Source organism: Coenobita brevimanus, chromosome 2 (genome assembly GCF_032717465.1).
Source record: "Coenobita brevimanus isolate Jiangsu-jjx chromosome 2, ASM3271746v2, whole genome shotgun sequence".
NCBI lineage: Eukaryota > Metazoa > Arthropoda > Malacostraca > Decapoda > Coenobitidae > Coenobita > Coenobita brevimanus.
Genome location: NC_136955.1, coordinates 38,693,608 through 38,710,906, shown reverse-complemented (window position 1 = coordinate 38,710,906; position 17,299 = coordinate 38,693,608). Strand labels below are relative to the sequence as shown.

The following is a 17,299-nucleotide window of genomic DNA, read 5'->3' as shown; positions in this document are numbered from 1 at the left end:
TATATATTTATATATTTATACTGTTGAGCACCACCTCTCCTTCTTTAAACCTCACCTTCTTTTTCTAACTGAGACTCAGGTGTCTGAGGCAACTGGCAGCAGATGCTTTTCTGTTTCCTCCTACTTTCTCTATACTCATTTAAAAGCCAAAGGTGGCTGTTGTGTATATATACGCAATTACTTATCTTGCTCTCGTGTTCCTGAACTCGATTGTTCTGAATTCTCTACGCTGTGGCTTTGGCTTTCCTGTCATTCTCTGACTAAATATATCTGTGCTGTTTACTTATCTCCTAATTCTACTATCAAAAATTCTTTGACTATCTTACTTCTACGGTGGAGAATGTAGGGCTTCTCCATTTATGTTTAAGCATAAAGCCGTTAATCTGAAAGGCTAATGAAACTGGAGCTCCAGTTCTCCCTGTCATTAGCTTTCCATCCATCTTGAAAGTACCGCCCTGTTCGAGTGGTGCTATTAAGGATGTTGCTAAAATAAAAGGCTGAACCCACACTTCCCCGATGATGAGCATGATTTTTGCTGGCAACAACCGCTGCTGGCTTGCTTTTTGACAACCAGGGGAGCCCAGTCAGTGTTACCAAATTTAGCATAATTCTATGCTTTTAGCATAATTTAACCTCAAGTTTAGTGTCTAGCATTATTTCTAGCATAATGGAACTTTTGGCATAATTCTGGCATAATGCTGCTATGTCTGGAATAAAATTAGCATATGTCTCACTTGCAAACTCAGTATTCGTTATTTCAAAACTCCTGGTTTAATTTAAATGAAAAAAAAAAAAAACTCAGTAAAATAGATTATTGTGTAGAGTAGGGCACAATAGAAACAAAAAATATCCTATACAAAATAGTTTTGCAGGGGATTACTCAGCAGCTGTAGAGTTTGTCGTTTGACAGCTGTAATCTTGCATGATGTGGTTTGGTTAGATGAAGGTTGGTTAATGTAATGTGGTTAACCCCTTCATGGCCATGAGTTTGGAATTTTCTGTGCACCCAAGGCCAATGCAGGGGCTATGTTCTGAAGTTTCGAAAATTGATTTTTTTTTTTGCCACGAAGAGAAAGTTCGGACGCACCTAACAGTGCAAATCCCAGCTTCTTAGACCCATTCTGTGGCCTACAATGGAGCGCGAAAGTTGCAGAAATATCGGCAACCGATATCCGCCGCCGAAAGCTACTACCGCAGTGCAACATCACAGGTGTTGTTATCATTTTTGGTTTTACCCCCCAAACAATGTGAATGGTGCTGAAATATTAGGCATATATGAGATATGATGATATAGAATGATTTCAGTACATAATGTCAGGAATGGCTGGAAAAAAAAATATTATGAATATTTTTTCACCTTTTTGATATAAATTATGTTTATGGTATTTCAAGTTACTTTTTACGTTATCGTTCTGCCCATACTTGGAAAAGGGAGTGAAAGGGTTGAATTCTCAGTTCTAAATGAGAAAATTGTCCGTCCTCCGAGGCTAGGCTTTCCCACGGGAGATGAAAGTGAAGGGTCAGATCTGATTAGCAATAGGGAACTTGAGTCGCAGCTTCCAGCTCTCACACCACAAGCATGGCTAAAAATAGAATCGTAATGCAGTTTCAAACCTACGAACAAGTCTAATCATTACGAATACAGAGACAAAGCAGAAATAATACGTTTACAGACGGGGGGAAACGTATTTTTTCCATAGTAACACGTTCATGTTTCTCTATCATTTTACGTTGTTATTTTCGCAATATATGTTGCTGTCTCGTAAACAGGGTGATTGTGTGTGATTTGCAAGGGAGGAATAAGATGATATTTTCTGTCTGGGCCAAGATAATGGGTGTAACTATGTGCTTTTAGGCATGGCCCCGAGCGAAAAAATCGTACTTCCACTCTTCACGGCAGCAGATAGTGAACTGACAGATGATATGTGAGAAGGTGAAGTCAAGGTCAGTCTTATGTCCCAGATGTTCGTTCACTTCCCGAAAGTGTTCACAGTTTTCTACAAATCGCACTGCATCGAATGATCCAAACTGTTACAACAAACCTGAGCAAATAGGTAAAGATACCAAGACAATAATGTACTTTTCACTTATCATGTCGTTTTTGTTTGTGCCTGTATTACATCATAATCGTAAACAGGTGGTTGTGTGTGTTTTGCAAGAGAGGACAAAGATGATATTTTCTGCCTGGGTCGAGATAATGGGTGTAAAGTAGTTGTGTTTGTTTAGGCATGACCAGGAGCGAAAAAATCGAAAATCCAGTTATCACAGCAGCAGGCTCTGAACTGCTTGATCGGGTGTATGGGAGTGTAGTGTAGGTCAGTCTGAAGATGTTCAGAACGTTCGTTCACTTCCCAAAAATTTTTGGATTTTTTTTTAGGCCGCGCTCAAGCGACGCCTGTGGCCATTTATTGGCTAAACGTCATTCGACGCCGGTGGGTTAATGTAACGTGTAAAGCTGTTTGCTGAAGGCCAAATATAACGGACTTAAATTTTATATTGAAGATGATTTTTTGTTTAAGTTTCTTGCCAGTGAAATTATCTGGCTCTAGTTTCCAGAATTGCCTATATATATTGTATTAATATAAAGAGCTGTATTTATATAAATTTTCCATTAAAACATGTTAAGTAACATACATTGTTGCTTTGATCTATTACTCAGTGTAATGTTCATAGCAAATAATAAGTTAGCATAATATTAGCATAATTTAATATTTTACCTTTGGCACATTTTCGGCCTAGCATATTTTCACAGCTAGTCTAGCATATTTTCATGTTGACAATTTGGTAACACTGAGCCCAGTGCCCCCCAGCCCTACCCTGCCAGTGGTGGCAGTCCAAAGTACCACCCCATTTGCTCTTAATATTCCAGTGGCCATTGTTAAGCGGGGGATCTAACTGAAGGTGTGAGGTCTAATGTGCATGTAGTGTGATGTAATCATTTGGAGGTAGAGGTTTGAGAGTATGCTTGCTTAGTCTCTGTGTTAAAGAAAACACTGAAATTTTTCAGCAACCGGAGATGGTCAGGAACAGATCCTGAGGGATGGTGAAACAGGAGCTCCTCCAGCTCTCCCTGTTACTAGCTTGCCATCCATCTTGGAAGTACCGCCCTATTTGATTGGTATTACTGTCTACGGACAATTTTATTCAAACACATTTCAAAATGCACCAAAAATAATTACTTTCATAATGTAAACACAAAAAACGTTGATATGACCGGCAAATTTCCCAGTAATAGGCATTTTGAGGATGAAATTGTGTAATTTTATCCATATTTTTATCATCATTATCTCAGTTCCCTTTGTAATATGGAATTAGGAGGATGCTAGCTCGAAATAGACCAAACACCATCATGAAGGGAAGGATCGCCCAGTGGAATAAGGCCACATTCACATTCATCCTCTAATCGAGCCATTAAGTTCTCAACTTCTTTCCATAAGATGAACATCCACGACAATGTCGTTTTATAAAATCTTGGTTGTCCGAGTTATTATATCAATTTTCTCGGTATAACCAGGTTCCTAGGTTGGTAGGCAACTACAAATCCGATCATGCATTTTTTTTCTTGCAAACCTCATCTACTCAATTATGTCATTTATCAGTTTCTTTGCTTCATCTATCTCCATTCTTCGTTCACTCAAACTTTCACTCACCGTACCCTGCCATATTCTCCTTGGCTTACCACACCTTCTCCTTCCTTCAGTTTCACTTGCACGGTCTTTTTTCACCAGGCTTGTCATTGACACTCTCTCCATGTAGCTATACTAACTGAAGGTATATCCTTCAATATTATGGTCAGTCGGCATCTTACTCTACACCTGTCTCATATATACTGTTCTTTAATCAGTCAGTTCAGTGCACAGCACTTACAATCCTCACACCTGTCTCATACATCACTAGTCCTTAATCAGTCAGTTCAGTGCACAGCACTTACTGTACAGTCCTCAGCATACTCATCTCCGCAGATTTCACTAGATGTTTCATACTCATGGAATCCTTCGGACATACACAATTCTGTATGTTTTATTGACTAAATCTTAACCTACTTATATTAATAGTTCATCACTCATAATTACGAGCAAGGACGAAGCCCTCGCGAGTCTCGCGTTAGTAGCTGCATTTTCTCACATAAGAGTGGCCCAACCCGGCCCTGCCCGACCCGACTGTAACGCTGCTGAGAAGCTTAAGCTCAGTAGCAACCACAGGGCTGATTACTGCTTGGTTTGCACCTTATGATAGCCCCATTCTTTAAGATTTGGTTTTGACAGGTTTCATCACACCCAGGCAGTGCACGTGGCTGGTGCCATGCGCCAAGTGCAGCATGTCGAAAATCTTCAAAAGAGGGCCACAGGCGAGAAAGTTTATCGAAAAGGCATGGAACTTGGTAGGTAGATACTGTAGCCATCAATATACTCCAGTCATCTTCGGGGTGTAAGGCGACATTTCAATGCTCATACCTCGCCGACAAAAGGTTTTACTGGTACTATATGTTTTATGTGAGTCATTATTCAATTCAGAGATCCCAGAACAGCTTGGGGGTGAACTGCTACTCGTTCTGTCCCCTTCAGTGATGCTCCTTGCCTTGGTATAGCCAATAAAAATATGCCAAGAAAGTTAAATGTGCACATAAGGTGGTTCTGTGAAAGCTTAATCTCACTTTTGGCACTGTTGATTGCCATATTCAACTGAATAATGATGGAATTTGTGTTAATATCCATTTTTGTGTATGCATGCTGTATAGAATATTGTTTTGTAACATTTATTTGCAGCATTTAGCTTATTTTGAAAACACCAGCAATTACAACCAGTAAAACGCCTTTGTCGACGAGGCACGAACCAGATCATTTAAATCAGAAAGCACTGAAATGTCGCCTTACACCCTGTGGATGCCTAGAGTAAATTAATGGCTATCTACCTACCAGATTTCATGCCTTTATGACAAACTGTCTGGCCTGTGGTCCTCCTTTGAAGATTTTTGACATGATGCACTTGGCGCGTATCATGTGCCACGTTCACCGCCGGGGTGTGATGAAACCTGTCAAAAACAAATCTTAAAGAATGGGGCTATAATATGGTGCAAAACCACGCAGTGATCGGCCCTGTAGTTGCTGAGGTATAAGCTTATCAAAAGCGTTACGGTCAGGCCAGGCCGGGTTGGGCCGCTCATATGTGAGAAAATGCTACTATTTGACGTGCGACTCGCGAGGGCTTCACCATCGCTAGTAACAAAGTGAAATTATCAAAATAATACTACCCCAGTCTGTTGGAGTACGGTAACTCAACATGCAGCCCTTCTATTGTTTCTCACTAATGGATATATTAGGGAAGGATGGATGCATTTTAAAATATTCATACAGGCTGATAATTAACCGGTTATAATGTTCAGTGGCCTCCTCCTTATAGCTGGATGTAACTTAGATCAATTTGCAATGGAAATTAAAGAAGCTACATTCATCAGTTTTTTGGTAACGAAAGTGTCGAAATCCCAGGTCCTGACTCACTCCTGTGATTAAATTGAGCAATGATAATCCGAGCTTTACACTTCAGGGTATGGGACACTGCGGTTTCCAATGAGATTTCCGAGGTGATCATAGCTACCCAAAGCTAACTTATCGAGCAGGCCACTGCATCAGAACACTGGCCACAAACATTTGATATACAACTGATGACATGAGTGTGGCCAGTAATTATCTTAAAAAATGAAGAGATCAGAGTTGAAGACAAGGATAAAATTTCCACTAAGATGTTTGTCTGTAACAGTAAAAATGTTTTTTTGTGGAAGAACATGTGGAGTTACATGGAGAGATCCACGGAAGTAAGGGAGTACTGTGGAGTTGATAGCGATGTGATTGAAAGTGTTAAGAGAAATACTCTTGGATGGACTGGCCATATGAATAGGATGGAAAATGAGAGACGGATTGCATGAGAGTGTGTGAGTGAGTTGGAAGGGGAGAGGAGGTGGAGACCGAAGATGAGACGGAGGGATCGAGTGGAGAGATGAGTGGAGATATGAGAGGCAGCAAAATGACGAAAGAAAGAGCGACGTGGAAGCATTTGTCCATGACCACTCTTTACGCGATTAAGGCATCAGGCATGAGACAGACAGACCTTTGAGGAACAGTGATTTTTTTTTTTTTTTTACATATCGTTAACCGCATATCCTGAATTCAGTTTAATAATTCATTCACTTGAGTTCCCTAATTACAACGCTCATTTGTAATTAACATCCTAAATGAAATTGTTTGAGAAACTGATGAGGAAACTTGTCCAAAATATTGCTGCATTATATTCAACTGCCACCGAAAAAGAAAATTACTTACTGGAATTCTAGGTAGGTGGTGGCGACCATCATCCACTCATTTGATGTAGTGCTGCCTACTTCTTCCTTAGCCTTTATCATTCTTTTTCTGTGCCTGCCCTCCTCTCTTCCTATTTCTCTCATCTTTCCTGTCACTTCTTATTGCTTTTCTTTCCTTTACAGGTGGCTCTACATTGAGTGACAAACCAAATGGTTTCCTGTAAACCAAGAAACCATTTACAACGCTGGGTGGTAACCACAAACCATACGTGCTCCTTACGTGTCAACAAGTGGGTTGGTGGAGGGTTAGTGCCCCTCCCCGTAAAACAAATAACTCAAAGTCAAATGGCCACCCCTTACGGGAATATGGTGTCTGGCAATAGACAGATAGATAGGTAGACTTACTGAAATTTAAAGCTTTCTTAATGAAGTTTATCACATAAAAATGATTGATATAACTAAACACTGTGTGATGTATTAGTCAGTTTGATAACAGAAATGTACCGTGTCCTGTGTGGAGGGTGAGGGGTTAAGGGAGGAAGTAGGGAATGTGCTCTGGTTGTCCTTTATCCAGCCTGGGGAAAATGTCTCTTAGGTCTTCTGTTAGATACGCCCTTGCCGACAGCTCAGATAAGCTTCTATGTTTTGAATGTGTTAAATGCAGTCACCATTAATTATTATAGGACAATGACATTATTACTGTGTTTTGTTTACCAGAGTATAGCTATTTACACTTCATGACTAATCTGCGGCACTTAAAGAGTTCTTCAGAATGCAGGTCTAATCATGAGTGTGGTGCTCATAAGAGAGTAATTATGGCCTCGCCATTGGTACCAGTTGATGCCGTCCGCATACGTGTCGTGGTGACCCTCGTGCTGGTACCCGTTAAGGTTGGAATTGTGGCATTCCCCATACCACCACGCGCCACGATAACTGAAACAATAGACCAGGGTTAGTCCACATCATCATCCATCATCCATTATGCGTCATCAAATTGTCCACTACTACCCTTAGCGAGGGTGATCCAAAATCAGGTACTGGATACCATAAAAAAAAGCTCCAAAGGGTATTACTTTCGCCATTGCTTTGACTCCAAATTTAATATTGCCTGCATTATGAGTCATTTCTCACAACATAATATACGTCGGGTTTTGTTCTTGGAGGTTCAGTACATTCCCAAGCATTTTAAAGTGATGATCTGTTTTTTTTGACTTAAATGTATTGAAACAGTTTGCAATGAAGAGGAACAGTCATGAAACTTACACAATGAAATAAACATCAAAGGCGACGGAGTTACAAAGCCTACTAAGCCTAAAAGCACGTATCCCATTTTGTACGAATGTGTTGTTCAATGGTACCATTCTAGACAGACATAAGCATCATGGGACCATGCATCACTGCCACATAATGTACTTCATAATATTGTCAAATTTTCCTTCATATAAATTTGGGTCTTACATAGGCAATGAAACCACTATAAAGTTGTGTTCGAAGGAGAAAGGGGACACTAGATGGAACAGATGGTGAGTGAGTGAATATCAAAAGTAAGCTAACAACTGCCAAGGCTAAACAAAACAGGGATACGTATTATTTGCGGAGGAGCACACTGCCACCAGATACAAGGAAAAAAAAAAGCCCGGCTTCGAGTTGAAGCGCATGGTATTGACACGGAGAATGGAAGGTATGGGGGAGAGAAGAAAGAGGGCCGTGAATGGGGGAAGATGGTGGGGTGAAATGATGGGAATCGAATGGAAGCAAATAGTGGAGGGAGGAGCTCGTGGGAGGGGGAAGGGGAAGGGATTAAGGCAAGGGCTGGAGGGTTTGGGGTGGGGAGAAAGGATGAGGGCAGATGACAAGTACAAGGGATGGGGGCACTGACAAGGAGGATAGTAAGGACAGGCGACTATCGGCAATCCCCATAACTCCAATGATATAATAAAGTAAGATCAGAGCAAACCTTGTGGCACAGTTCCCAGAAGCGAGGTCATGATCTGCGTCGTGGGTTGAGAACATCATACCCTTATGGTGAGACGTCGCTAGTGCGTCTCCAGCGTCACCAGAGTACCTATGGTCAGGATCACAAGTTGTACATACTTTATATGTTGCATTACCCATGCAGTAGGATGACGTCTATTTATGTCTTAATTTATGTGTAAGGAATCAGGTAGTATTCTTAATTACCTCTACACTAGTTGGCTGCTCTTCTATGCTGAATATAATCACAGTTAGCATGTGTATGTTTTAAAAATGTCATCGTACTGAAAGGTATTAAATTTGCATTAATCAGCATCGGCCATCAGCAACATTTTTAAGTTTCTTACATTAAGAACATTCAATACATTTCATAGTAAAATAATTTTATGCATTGACTTTCTTGATTTCTCTGTTTGCCTTCATATTATTTTCCCACACAACGTTATACTAAGTTCATTCTATTTTTTTTTTTTTCACAATTATTATGCAGCTCACATATATTTCTGCCTAAGCATAATGCCTACAATAATAGCGAATCGTAAAGAAAGAAACATGTGTCGTTATTTAAGGCAATGGGATCTAAAGAGCAATGATGAAGCAAAGAGAGGGAGTTCAGTACTTTCAGAACTGGAAATTATGAAATCAAAAGAAAGAGCTAACTACTATTAAATGACATTAGTGAAACCAAAAGTAGAGCTAAGCCCAGCATGTTTCTAGAGAAAATGTACCGCAATAGTTTCAAAACAATTCTTCATTTTTCCTCCTGGATATAAGGAACGTGGTCTGAATTATTATTCCGTCAAAATATGGATTGCATAAAAAAAGAAAAAATGAAAACTGAAACTAATCTGGTGTTTTAAAAGTAAAAATCATAATAGTGAGACGCCAAGATTTTCGAGAAATTATTAAAATGAACCAGACTTTTGACTGCTTGCACAGTTGCCCAAGTTTCCAGCTTTAACACTTGGCATTGCCAGCGCTCTCCTTGTGCGAGGCCAGAACTCAAGGAGTTTCGAAGCATGGATCGTCCAACCATGCACAACTCCGAGAGGTGAGGTGCAGGGATATGGGCTGAGTTCACAGGTGCAGTGGTAAAACAGTAATGGGTTAAGAAGGGTTTGGCAAGTCGAGTGAATTTGTGGGTGCTATAGTTGCGGCGCGCGACTCTGAGGTTGTTATTATCGTGCCCTGGCAACCTACCATGCAAAAGTGCATCTGATTTCATGTATAATGTGAGATGCATGTGCTTCGTGTATAAATTGTTTGTGTATAATAATATTTGTATATAATATATTCGTTCATAATAATACGAAATATGATACGAAATCGGACGTACTTTTGAATGGTAGGTTGCCAGGGTACGATAATGACAACCTCAGAGTCGTGCGCCGTGACTATAGTGTGTGGCTGACTGAATGTGCCCACAGGGTTTGGTTGCCGACTCATAAATCTGTGTTTACCTCAGAACTTTTTGCGATTGACCAAACCATATACGAGTACTATGTTTTAAACTCTAAACATGACTCATTTGTCATATTTTCAGATTCAAAGTCATAACCTTCAGGCAATTGCTTCTTGTACTACGGATTCTTTAGAGATCCAGGGCTGCCTCATTAACAAATGGCATTCGTGTGACAAGTCCTTCACACTGATCTGGATGCCTGGTCATTGCCATATCTACTGCAATGAGCAGCCTGACTTACTTGCGAAGTCGGCTGTGGAGCTCGAGGAAACTCGGAACGTTTATCGTGATCCAGTCTCTCCCTCGAAAAGAAATCAGTCAACCCTCTGAAGCAGGGTCAGTGGATTGGACTTAATATTCCAACATGTTAAGGCGCTCCTTGGCGACTGGGCTACTGCAAATCGCACCAGTCGCCTGGAAGAGAGAACATTATCACTATTAAGGATGAGCTGCACATGGATCACCCATTTCTTGATTTACTGTGTAGTAAAAGACGATTTCCACTGCACTGTAACATCTTTGGTGCGGTGTTACCTCTCGGTAATATCATCCTGCACTCTCGGCGATTTTTCCTGAACGTGCTTAGTTTATAAATTTCTGAGACGGAGCTGATGTCCCTTTCACCCCATATGATAAATTGATGTCTTTCTTTAGGGAGAGAGCATTGATTAGAGTGATGTGACTTTTTTGCTGTGTGATTATGGTTTTTATTAACTGAGGCTGACAGCTGACGTATCTGAATTAGTTTCTGCATCTGAATGTTATATTTTTTATATTGATATCCCCATTATTAAACCACATGCCATTCTTACAGCCACCAGTTGATGAGTGCAAGTGTGTACAGAAGTAAGGTACTGAGCACTTTCAGTCGATGATGCTCTGTTGGACGAGGCATTACACGTTTTCTTAATGTGTACCTTGTTTCCATCTTTTTGTATAAATGTGTTAATAAGTACCGACAGTTGACGTATATGAAATTGTTCTGGAGTCCTCTGGTTCTCTTTCATATGCCGAAGTCTCATAAATTAATCCATGTGCCTCGAGAATGCAAGTGTGTAATGTAAGGCATTACATATTTGAGGTCGGTGGTGTTCTGTTAGTCGAGGTACTTTTCTCATGTGTGTATATAGGACTGCGATTTGTATGTTAGGTTTGTTAGCTTTAGGATGTAAGATAAGGATTTTTCTTTATAAGTTTTGCAATATAAAAAATCTATCTAACTATATACCTAGGCTGTTTCCCCCAAGGAAAGGGGGTAGCCGAGACAGGACGACACACTCCTAATTTACTCATCCACAAACACACATTTACCCATATCTTAGCCCCATGGGGAGAAGGGACAGATCCTCACTGCACCACACCACATGATGATTACCATTTGCAGCGGGGCCTGGCAGCAGAGCTGGTTTATCCCTGCCACATCATAATGGACCCATCCCCATACCTGCACCTGACCTGATCAGTTGATCAGACCAAGTGCAGAAGAATATCCACTCGGGGCCGCGTCACAATCTATTCATTCACAATTTCTCTCCAGTCATCCCTATCACAAGTAGCCACTCCTCTTTGCTCTACAGACATCTCTCTCGCATCTAATGCTCTCTTCACACTGTCCATCCATCCCATTTGTGGTTTTCTTCTCAGCCTTACGCCTCTCACATCAGAGCCAATTATCTTTTCCACCAGTCACTCTTCACCCATTCTCTCCGTATGCACAAACCATGGCAACACTCTCGGCACAACTCGATCATCCATCTCCCTCATAACTCCTATTCTCTTTCGCACTTCATCATTTCTCACTCGATCCATATACATCTCTCCACACATACTCTTCAGACATCTTATCTCCATTACATTCAAACTCTTCCTCTCTACTACATTCATATTCCATGTTTCGGCCCCATAGAACGCAGTCGGTACCACTTCACCCTCATACAGCCTTCTCCTTACCTCCATTCTAAGTGAACGACATCTAAACACTTTTTTCATTCCTCCCAGCACCTTTCGTACTTCATTCTTTCTAAACCTCACCTCTACATCTGTTCTTCCATCCATAGCAACATGTGACCCTACATACTTAAAACACTCTACCTCCTCAAGCAACTCACCATTCAAAACTACATTCGTCCCCCTACTTTCTACCAACCTCGTACACTTCATCACTTTACTCTTATCCTCATTTACACTCAATTTCCTCCTTTCACACATCCCTCCAAACTCCTCGACCAACTGTCTTAATCACTCCTCCAAATCAGCCACTAGTGTAGTATCATTCACAAACAAGCAGTTGATTCAGATTCCAGTACCATTCAGCATTCACCAGACTCAAACCTAACACTCCCGCATTTACCTCCCTTACAGCACCGTCCATATAAATATTAAACAACTAAGGCGATATAACATCCTTACCAGAGTCCCACTCTCATGGGAAACCCATCACTCACAGTATTTCCATCTCTTACACGTGCTTTATTGCTTACATAAAAACTTTTCTCTACATTTAATAACCTACCATCAAGTCCATATAATCTCAAAACAATCCACAAAGCCTCTCTATCAGTTCTGTCATAAGCTTTCTCTAAATCCATGAACACTCAAAACACATCCTTTCCTTTCGCCAAATACTTTTCACACATCTGTCTCACAGCAAACATCTGATCCACGCATCCCCTCCCTCTCCTAAAGCCACACTGCTCATCACTAATCACTCCCTCTGTACCCCCCGTAACTTTCTTAACACTCTGCCGTTCACCTTACCTACAACACTCAATAGACTTATACCCCTAAAACTAGTGCATTCATACTTATCATCCTTACTTTTATACAACGGAGCCACAAACACACTTACCCAGTCAATCGGCACCATACCTCTCACAAAACACACATTCAGCAAAGTTACTAACCACTCAACAATTGTCGCTCCACCACCTTTCAGACATTCCACGGCACACCCAACCATACCTGCTGCTTTCCGGGTTTTCATCTCCTTACTGCCTTCTGTGCCTCCTCCATCGTGATCAAAGAATCGTTCAACTCTCCCAACACGTTTATTCCTTTGCACCCTTCCATCTGCCACAGTCTCAGCCTCCCGTTCCTCCTTTACATTTAACAATCTTTCAAAATACTTTGTCCATCTCTTCCTTACTTCACCCATCTCAATTAACATCTTTTCCATCATCTGCATTTACTCGTTCTTCCTTCCCAGACTCTACCCTTCGCAAAACACCTCCTTCCAAAACATTTTCCTATTCAATCAACAGCCTACCCAACCTCTCACTGTAGCATCACGCACAGCCCTTCTCGCCCTGTCCCTCTTTTCCTTATTCCTTTCATATAACACCTCATCCTTCCTTTGCAGCCACGCTTCATATGGACGTCTCTTCTCAGCTACAGCCATACTTACTTCTTCCCACCACCATTCAGTTCCCTTTCTTACACCACCACCCACTCGTCTCACACCATGCACCTTGTCCACATACCCCATCACAGCACTCTTAAACAACTGCAGTTCTTCCTCAATGTCGCCGCATTCCTGATCTTTCACTGCGTTCCTCTCATCTTTCAACTTCTTCCGATACTCTATCATTTTCTCTCTGTTATCCAACTCACTGACTTTCAAAACCTCGCTGCCAGACCTAACTCTCCTAGCTCTCACTCACATCATACCTACTCTCAGCATTCCCTCCACCAGGTAGTGGTCAGACATACCTCCACCCTCCCCTCTCAAAATTCTCACATCCAAAAATCTTCCTCTTACAATCCTGAACACAACCACATAGTCCATCAACCATCAATGCTCTATCAATAACTATTTCACCCTCCTGCCTCACCCATATATATATATATATATATATATATATATATATATATATATATATATATATATATATATATATATATATATATACAGTATATATATATACAGTATATATATATATATATATATATATATATATATATATATGCATGCCATAACGACAAGGGGTTTCGGCCCCAGATAGTCGATAGGCAAAAAAAAAAAAAAAGTCGGTTATAGAGAGAGAAATGAGGAAGTGGGAAAAAGAATTATTTTACTGATATACAGAATATGATGAAAAAAATTACAATATTTGGCTTACGTTATTGGACAGAAGGGAAACGCTTCATGCTCGTGATATATATGAAAGCCATTCTGTGTCTGTTTACGGTGACGAATCAGAGAAATTTTTGGTAAAATACTCACTATACAGTTCGACCCGCCACTTATCCGTCCACTCAGCCACCTACCCCAATCATATAAACACACTTGTTATATGTCCGCTTTTGCTGTTTAATCCTTCTTTACGTTTCACTTGAGTATCATATTATTAGTTGTTCATGCAACACATACTCGTATGTTTTGACGGTAATGTCGTGAGGGAGATAGGGTTATGTGACAGTTATGAGTTATAGATGTGTTCGATCCTAGTTACTGTAATAATGTTCGATTTTAGATACTGTAATAAGAAAAACAATTCAAGTGTGAAAACGTGACAAACAGCTTAGCAACGTCTGCATGTATGTGAATACATAAAAAAAAAACGGGATATGAAAACCAATACAGAATACTTAGAGAAATGACTACACACACACACACACGAGCTAAGATGGAGGGAGGACGTCCGTCAATTCGGTCTGCACTGGCCACCTCTGGCCACAACAGGCCACACTTAATTAGTATCTTTATATGAGCCAAGCTCTGTATTAGGTTCAATTCAGTGATGTTCTAATATGGCAGAGCAAGTAAAAAGAAAAGTATTGTCCAAATAAAAGTATATATCCAAGTTAGTGCAGGAATCCGTTGATACAATGCATCATCGGCTGGGTGTTAATTATCGCCAGGCGGGTAGCAGGGAGATGCAAACTTGTAAGCAAAAGTTATCTTTCTAAGTAAGAATTACTGCAAGATGAGCACCATATTTAGCAAAGTGAATATGGAAGGAGTTAAGAGAAGGTATAAAGGTAGAAAACAGGATGATTTCTATTCAGAACTGGTTGAACTGGAAACATATAATAAATAAGTGGCGAAAGTGAATAAACTGGAGATAACTTTTCTAAGTAAAATTGATGAAATAAAAAAGGAATTACGCATACAGAAGGAAGAAAATGAAAAATTAGTAAAGGAAATAAGAAAAACACAAGACTAGTGAAATGGCGAGTACCGTTGCAGCCCCAACCAAATAGCCCTAACGAAATCTACAGTGACCCTTCTCACAAACTGGACAGCAGAACACAGTCACATTCCACACCTCACCATAAACAACACTCCCCTACCACACACACACACACACACACACACACACACACACACACACACACACACAAAATCATTGGTATAACATACAATACATCAGTGTCTTTCAAACAACACATCACAAACATTAAAAATAAAATAACACCAAGACTCAATGCCTTGAAGGCACTTGCCCACACAACACTTGGACACAACAAAGAAATCACCACCACAGTATACAAACAATATATACGTTCAGTGACGAATTATGCAAGCCCTATTTGGGCTTCTAACCTCACTAAAACACACTACAACACTCTACAGACTATACAGATCAAGGCCCTAAAAATAATAACAGGCTACACAGCTACTACACCTGCAGACCTCCTACATCAAGAAACCAAAATCCTCAATGTCAAGGATCACCTAGACATGAGAGGCACCCAGTTTCTTGCTGCAGCCTCCACAAACCCACAACATCAACTACACTACATGGCAGCACATCGACACACACCAAGGAACATCAAAACAACACCCAGCACACGATATCATATACAAATACTGTCATCTATCCCCTCTCGCCCGCCTCAGACCAGCTTCCAGAAGCATATCCATACTCAAATCACACGCCACTCCATTCAGTCACTTAAAGACAGCACACAGCTGCATGCACGGCCTCCTGATATCCACCCTTCTGAATCCTATCTCCCTCGTGAGGACAGGGTCCACCTGGCCAGGTTGAGATGTGGGTATCATCCAGCCCTCTTAAGTTACCATATGCCTTGTTAGTATTGAGGCCAGTGATGGCAGAAAATATATCAGCTGAAGAAATTTTAATGTCAGCCATGAGGAAGTCAGAGGGAGTAAGTGATGGAGGAACAGCACCGAAATCATCTAAGGTGAAATGGGAGGAGAAAGTCTGAGCAAACAGATCTGCTTATCAGTAGAAGAAATAGCTACAGAGCCACCAGAGGAGAAAAGAGGAGGGAAGGATGATGAGGTAAAGTTGTTAGAAAGGTTTTTGGCAAGGTGTCAGAAGGAACGGGAAGAATTCAAGTTGGAGAGTTGAGAGCATTTAGAACGGATGAGTTTATTTTTTTCAGAGCAAAGAACAGATGAACATAAAAAAAATGTGATTCAGGTGTCGGTTGGCTCCGGTACCTTTTATAGGCCCTCTCCTTGTTGCATATAGCATTAGAACAAGCGTGATTAAATCAAGGCTTTCTTGCATTAGTCAGAGGATAAGAGAATGGAATATATGCCTCCATGCCCGAGAGAATAATCTCCGTAATGCACAAGGCACACTCAGATGGCTCCCTGCCATGGAAGCAATACTCATTCCAGGGAAAATCAAAGAAGTATTGCCTGAGGGCCTCCCAGTCCGCAGCTCCAAAGTGCCACAGACGACGTTTCTTTGGAGGTTCCACAGGCTGTACCGGAGCGATAAGACAGGTTAAAGTGACAAGGTTGTGACTGAAGGAGCCCAACGGAGAGGAAAGATTAACAATGTAAGCAGAATGGTTAAGTTGTAAGGAAGAGGTCAAGTATGTTGGAGCTCTCTCCAAGGCAGTCAGGGATACGGGTAGGGTGCTGTACAAGCTGTTTTAGGTCATTAAGGATAAAAAAGATGAAGGCTTGTTCACCAGGTGGATCAGTGAAAGGAGAGGAGAGCTAAAGGTGATGGTGAACATTGAAATCTCCTAGAATGGAGATTTCAGAGAAAGGAGTAATGGATAGAGTGTGTTTCATTGTAGAAGTAAGATGGTTGAAGAATTTTTGATAGTAGAGTTAGGAGATATGTAAACAGCTCAGATATATTTAGTCAGAGAATGACAAGAGAGCCGAAGCCAGAGAGTAGAGAATTCAGAAGAATCAAGTTCAGGAACACGAGAGCAATATAGGTCGTTGCTACATATCCGCAACATCCACCTTTGGCTTTCAAATGAGTATAGAGAAAGTAGGAGGATACAGAGAAAGGTTTGCTGTCAGTTGCCTCAGACTGCTGAGTCTCAGTAAGGAGAAGGTGAGGTTTAGAGGAGGAGAGGTGAAGTTCAACAGACATAAAGTTAGAGGAAACGTCGCGAATGTTGCAGAAATTAAGAAGTGAGTCAGACAGTGGATCCAGGCAGCTCAAAGAGTCATCACCGAAAGAGGGGCTGAAGGTGGGGGCATTTATGGTCCCCGCCCCCTGGGGACTCTGAGGCATTGTTGTAGTGCGCTATTTTTCTTTTATTTAAATTTGAAAAGGAAGTGTGGTACAGTATGTACTGTGCATGTAGTTTGGTGTTGATAGTTAGAGAAACTTGTATTGGAGAGC

The 17,299-nt window shown here is 40.9% G+C and overlaps 1 protein-coding gene across 1 annotated transcript in view; it reads right to left on the bottom strand.

Moving 5' to 3' along the window:
- Window positions 1-7,062: 7,062 nt before the first annotated feature.
- Window positions 7,063-17,299, bottom strand: part of LOC145392332 (microfibril-associated glycoprotein 4-like) — a 59,883-nt gene continuing 49,646 nt past the window's right edge. Inside the window, exons 3-4 of the mRNA XM_080266744.1 lie at window positions 8,253-8,360; window positions 7,063-7,228 (exon numbers count right to left, since the gene is read on the bottom strand). Coding sequence (XP_080122870.1) covers window positions 7,063-7,228; window positions 8,253-8,360 — 274 coding nt within the window. The remainder of the gene's footprint in view (window positions 7,229-8,252; window positions 8,361-17,299) is intronic.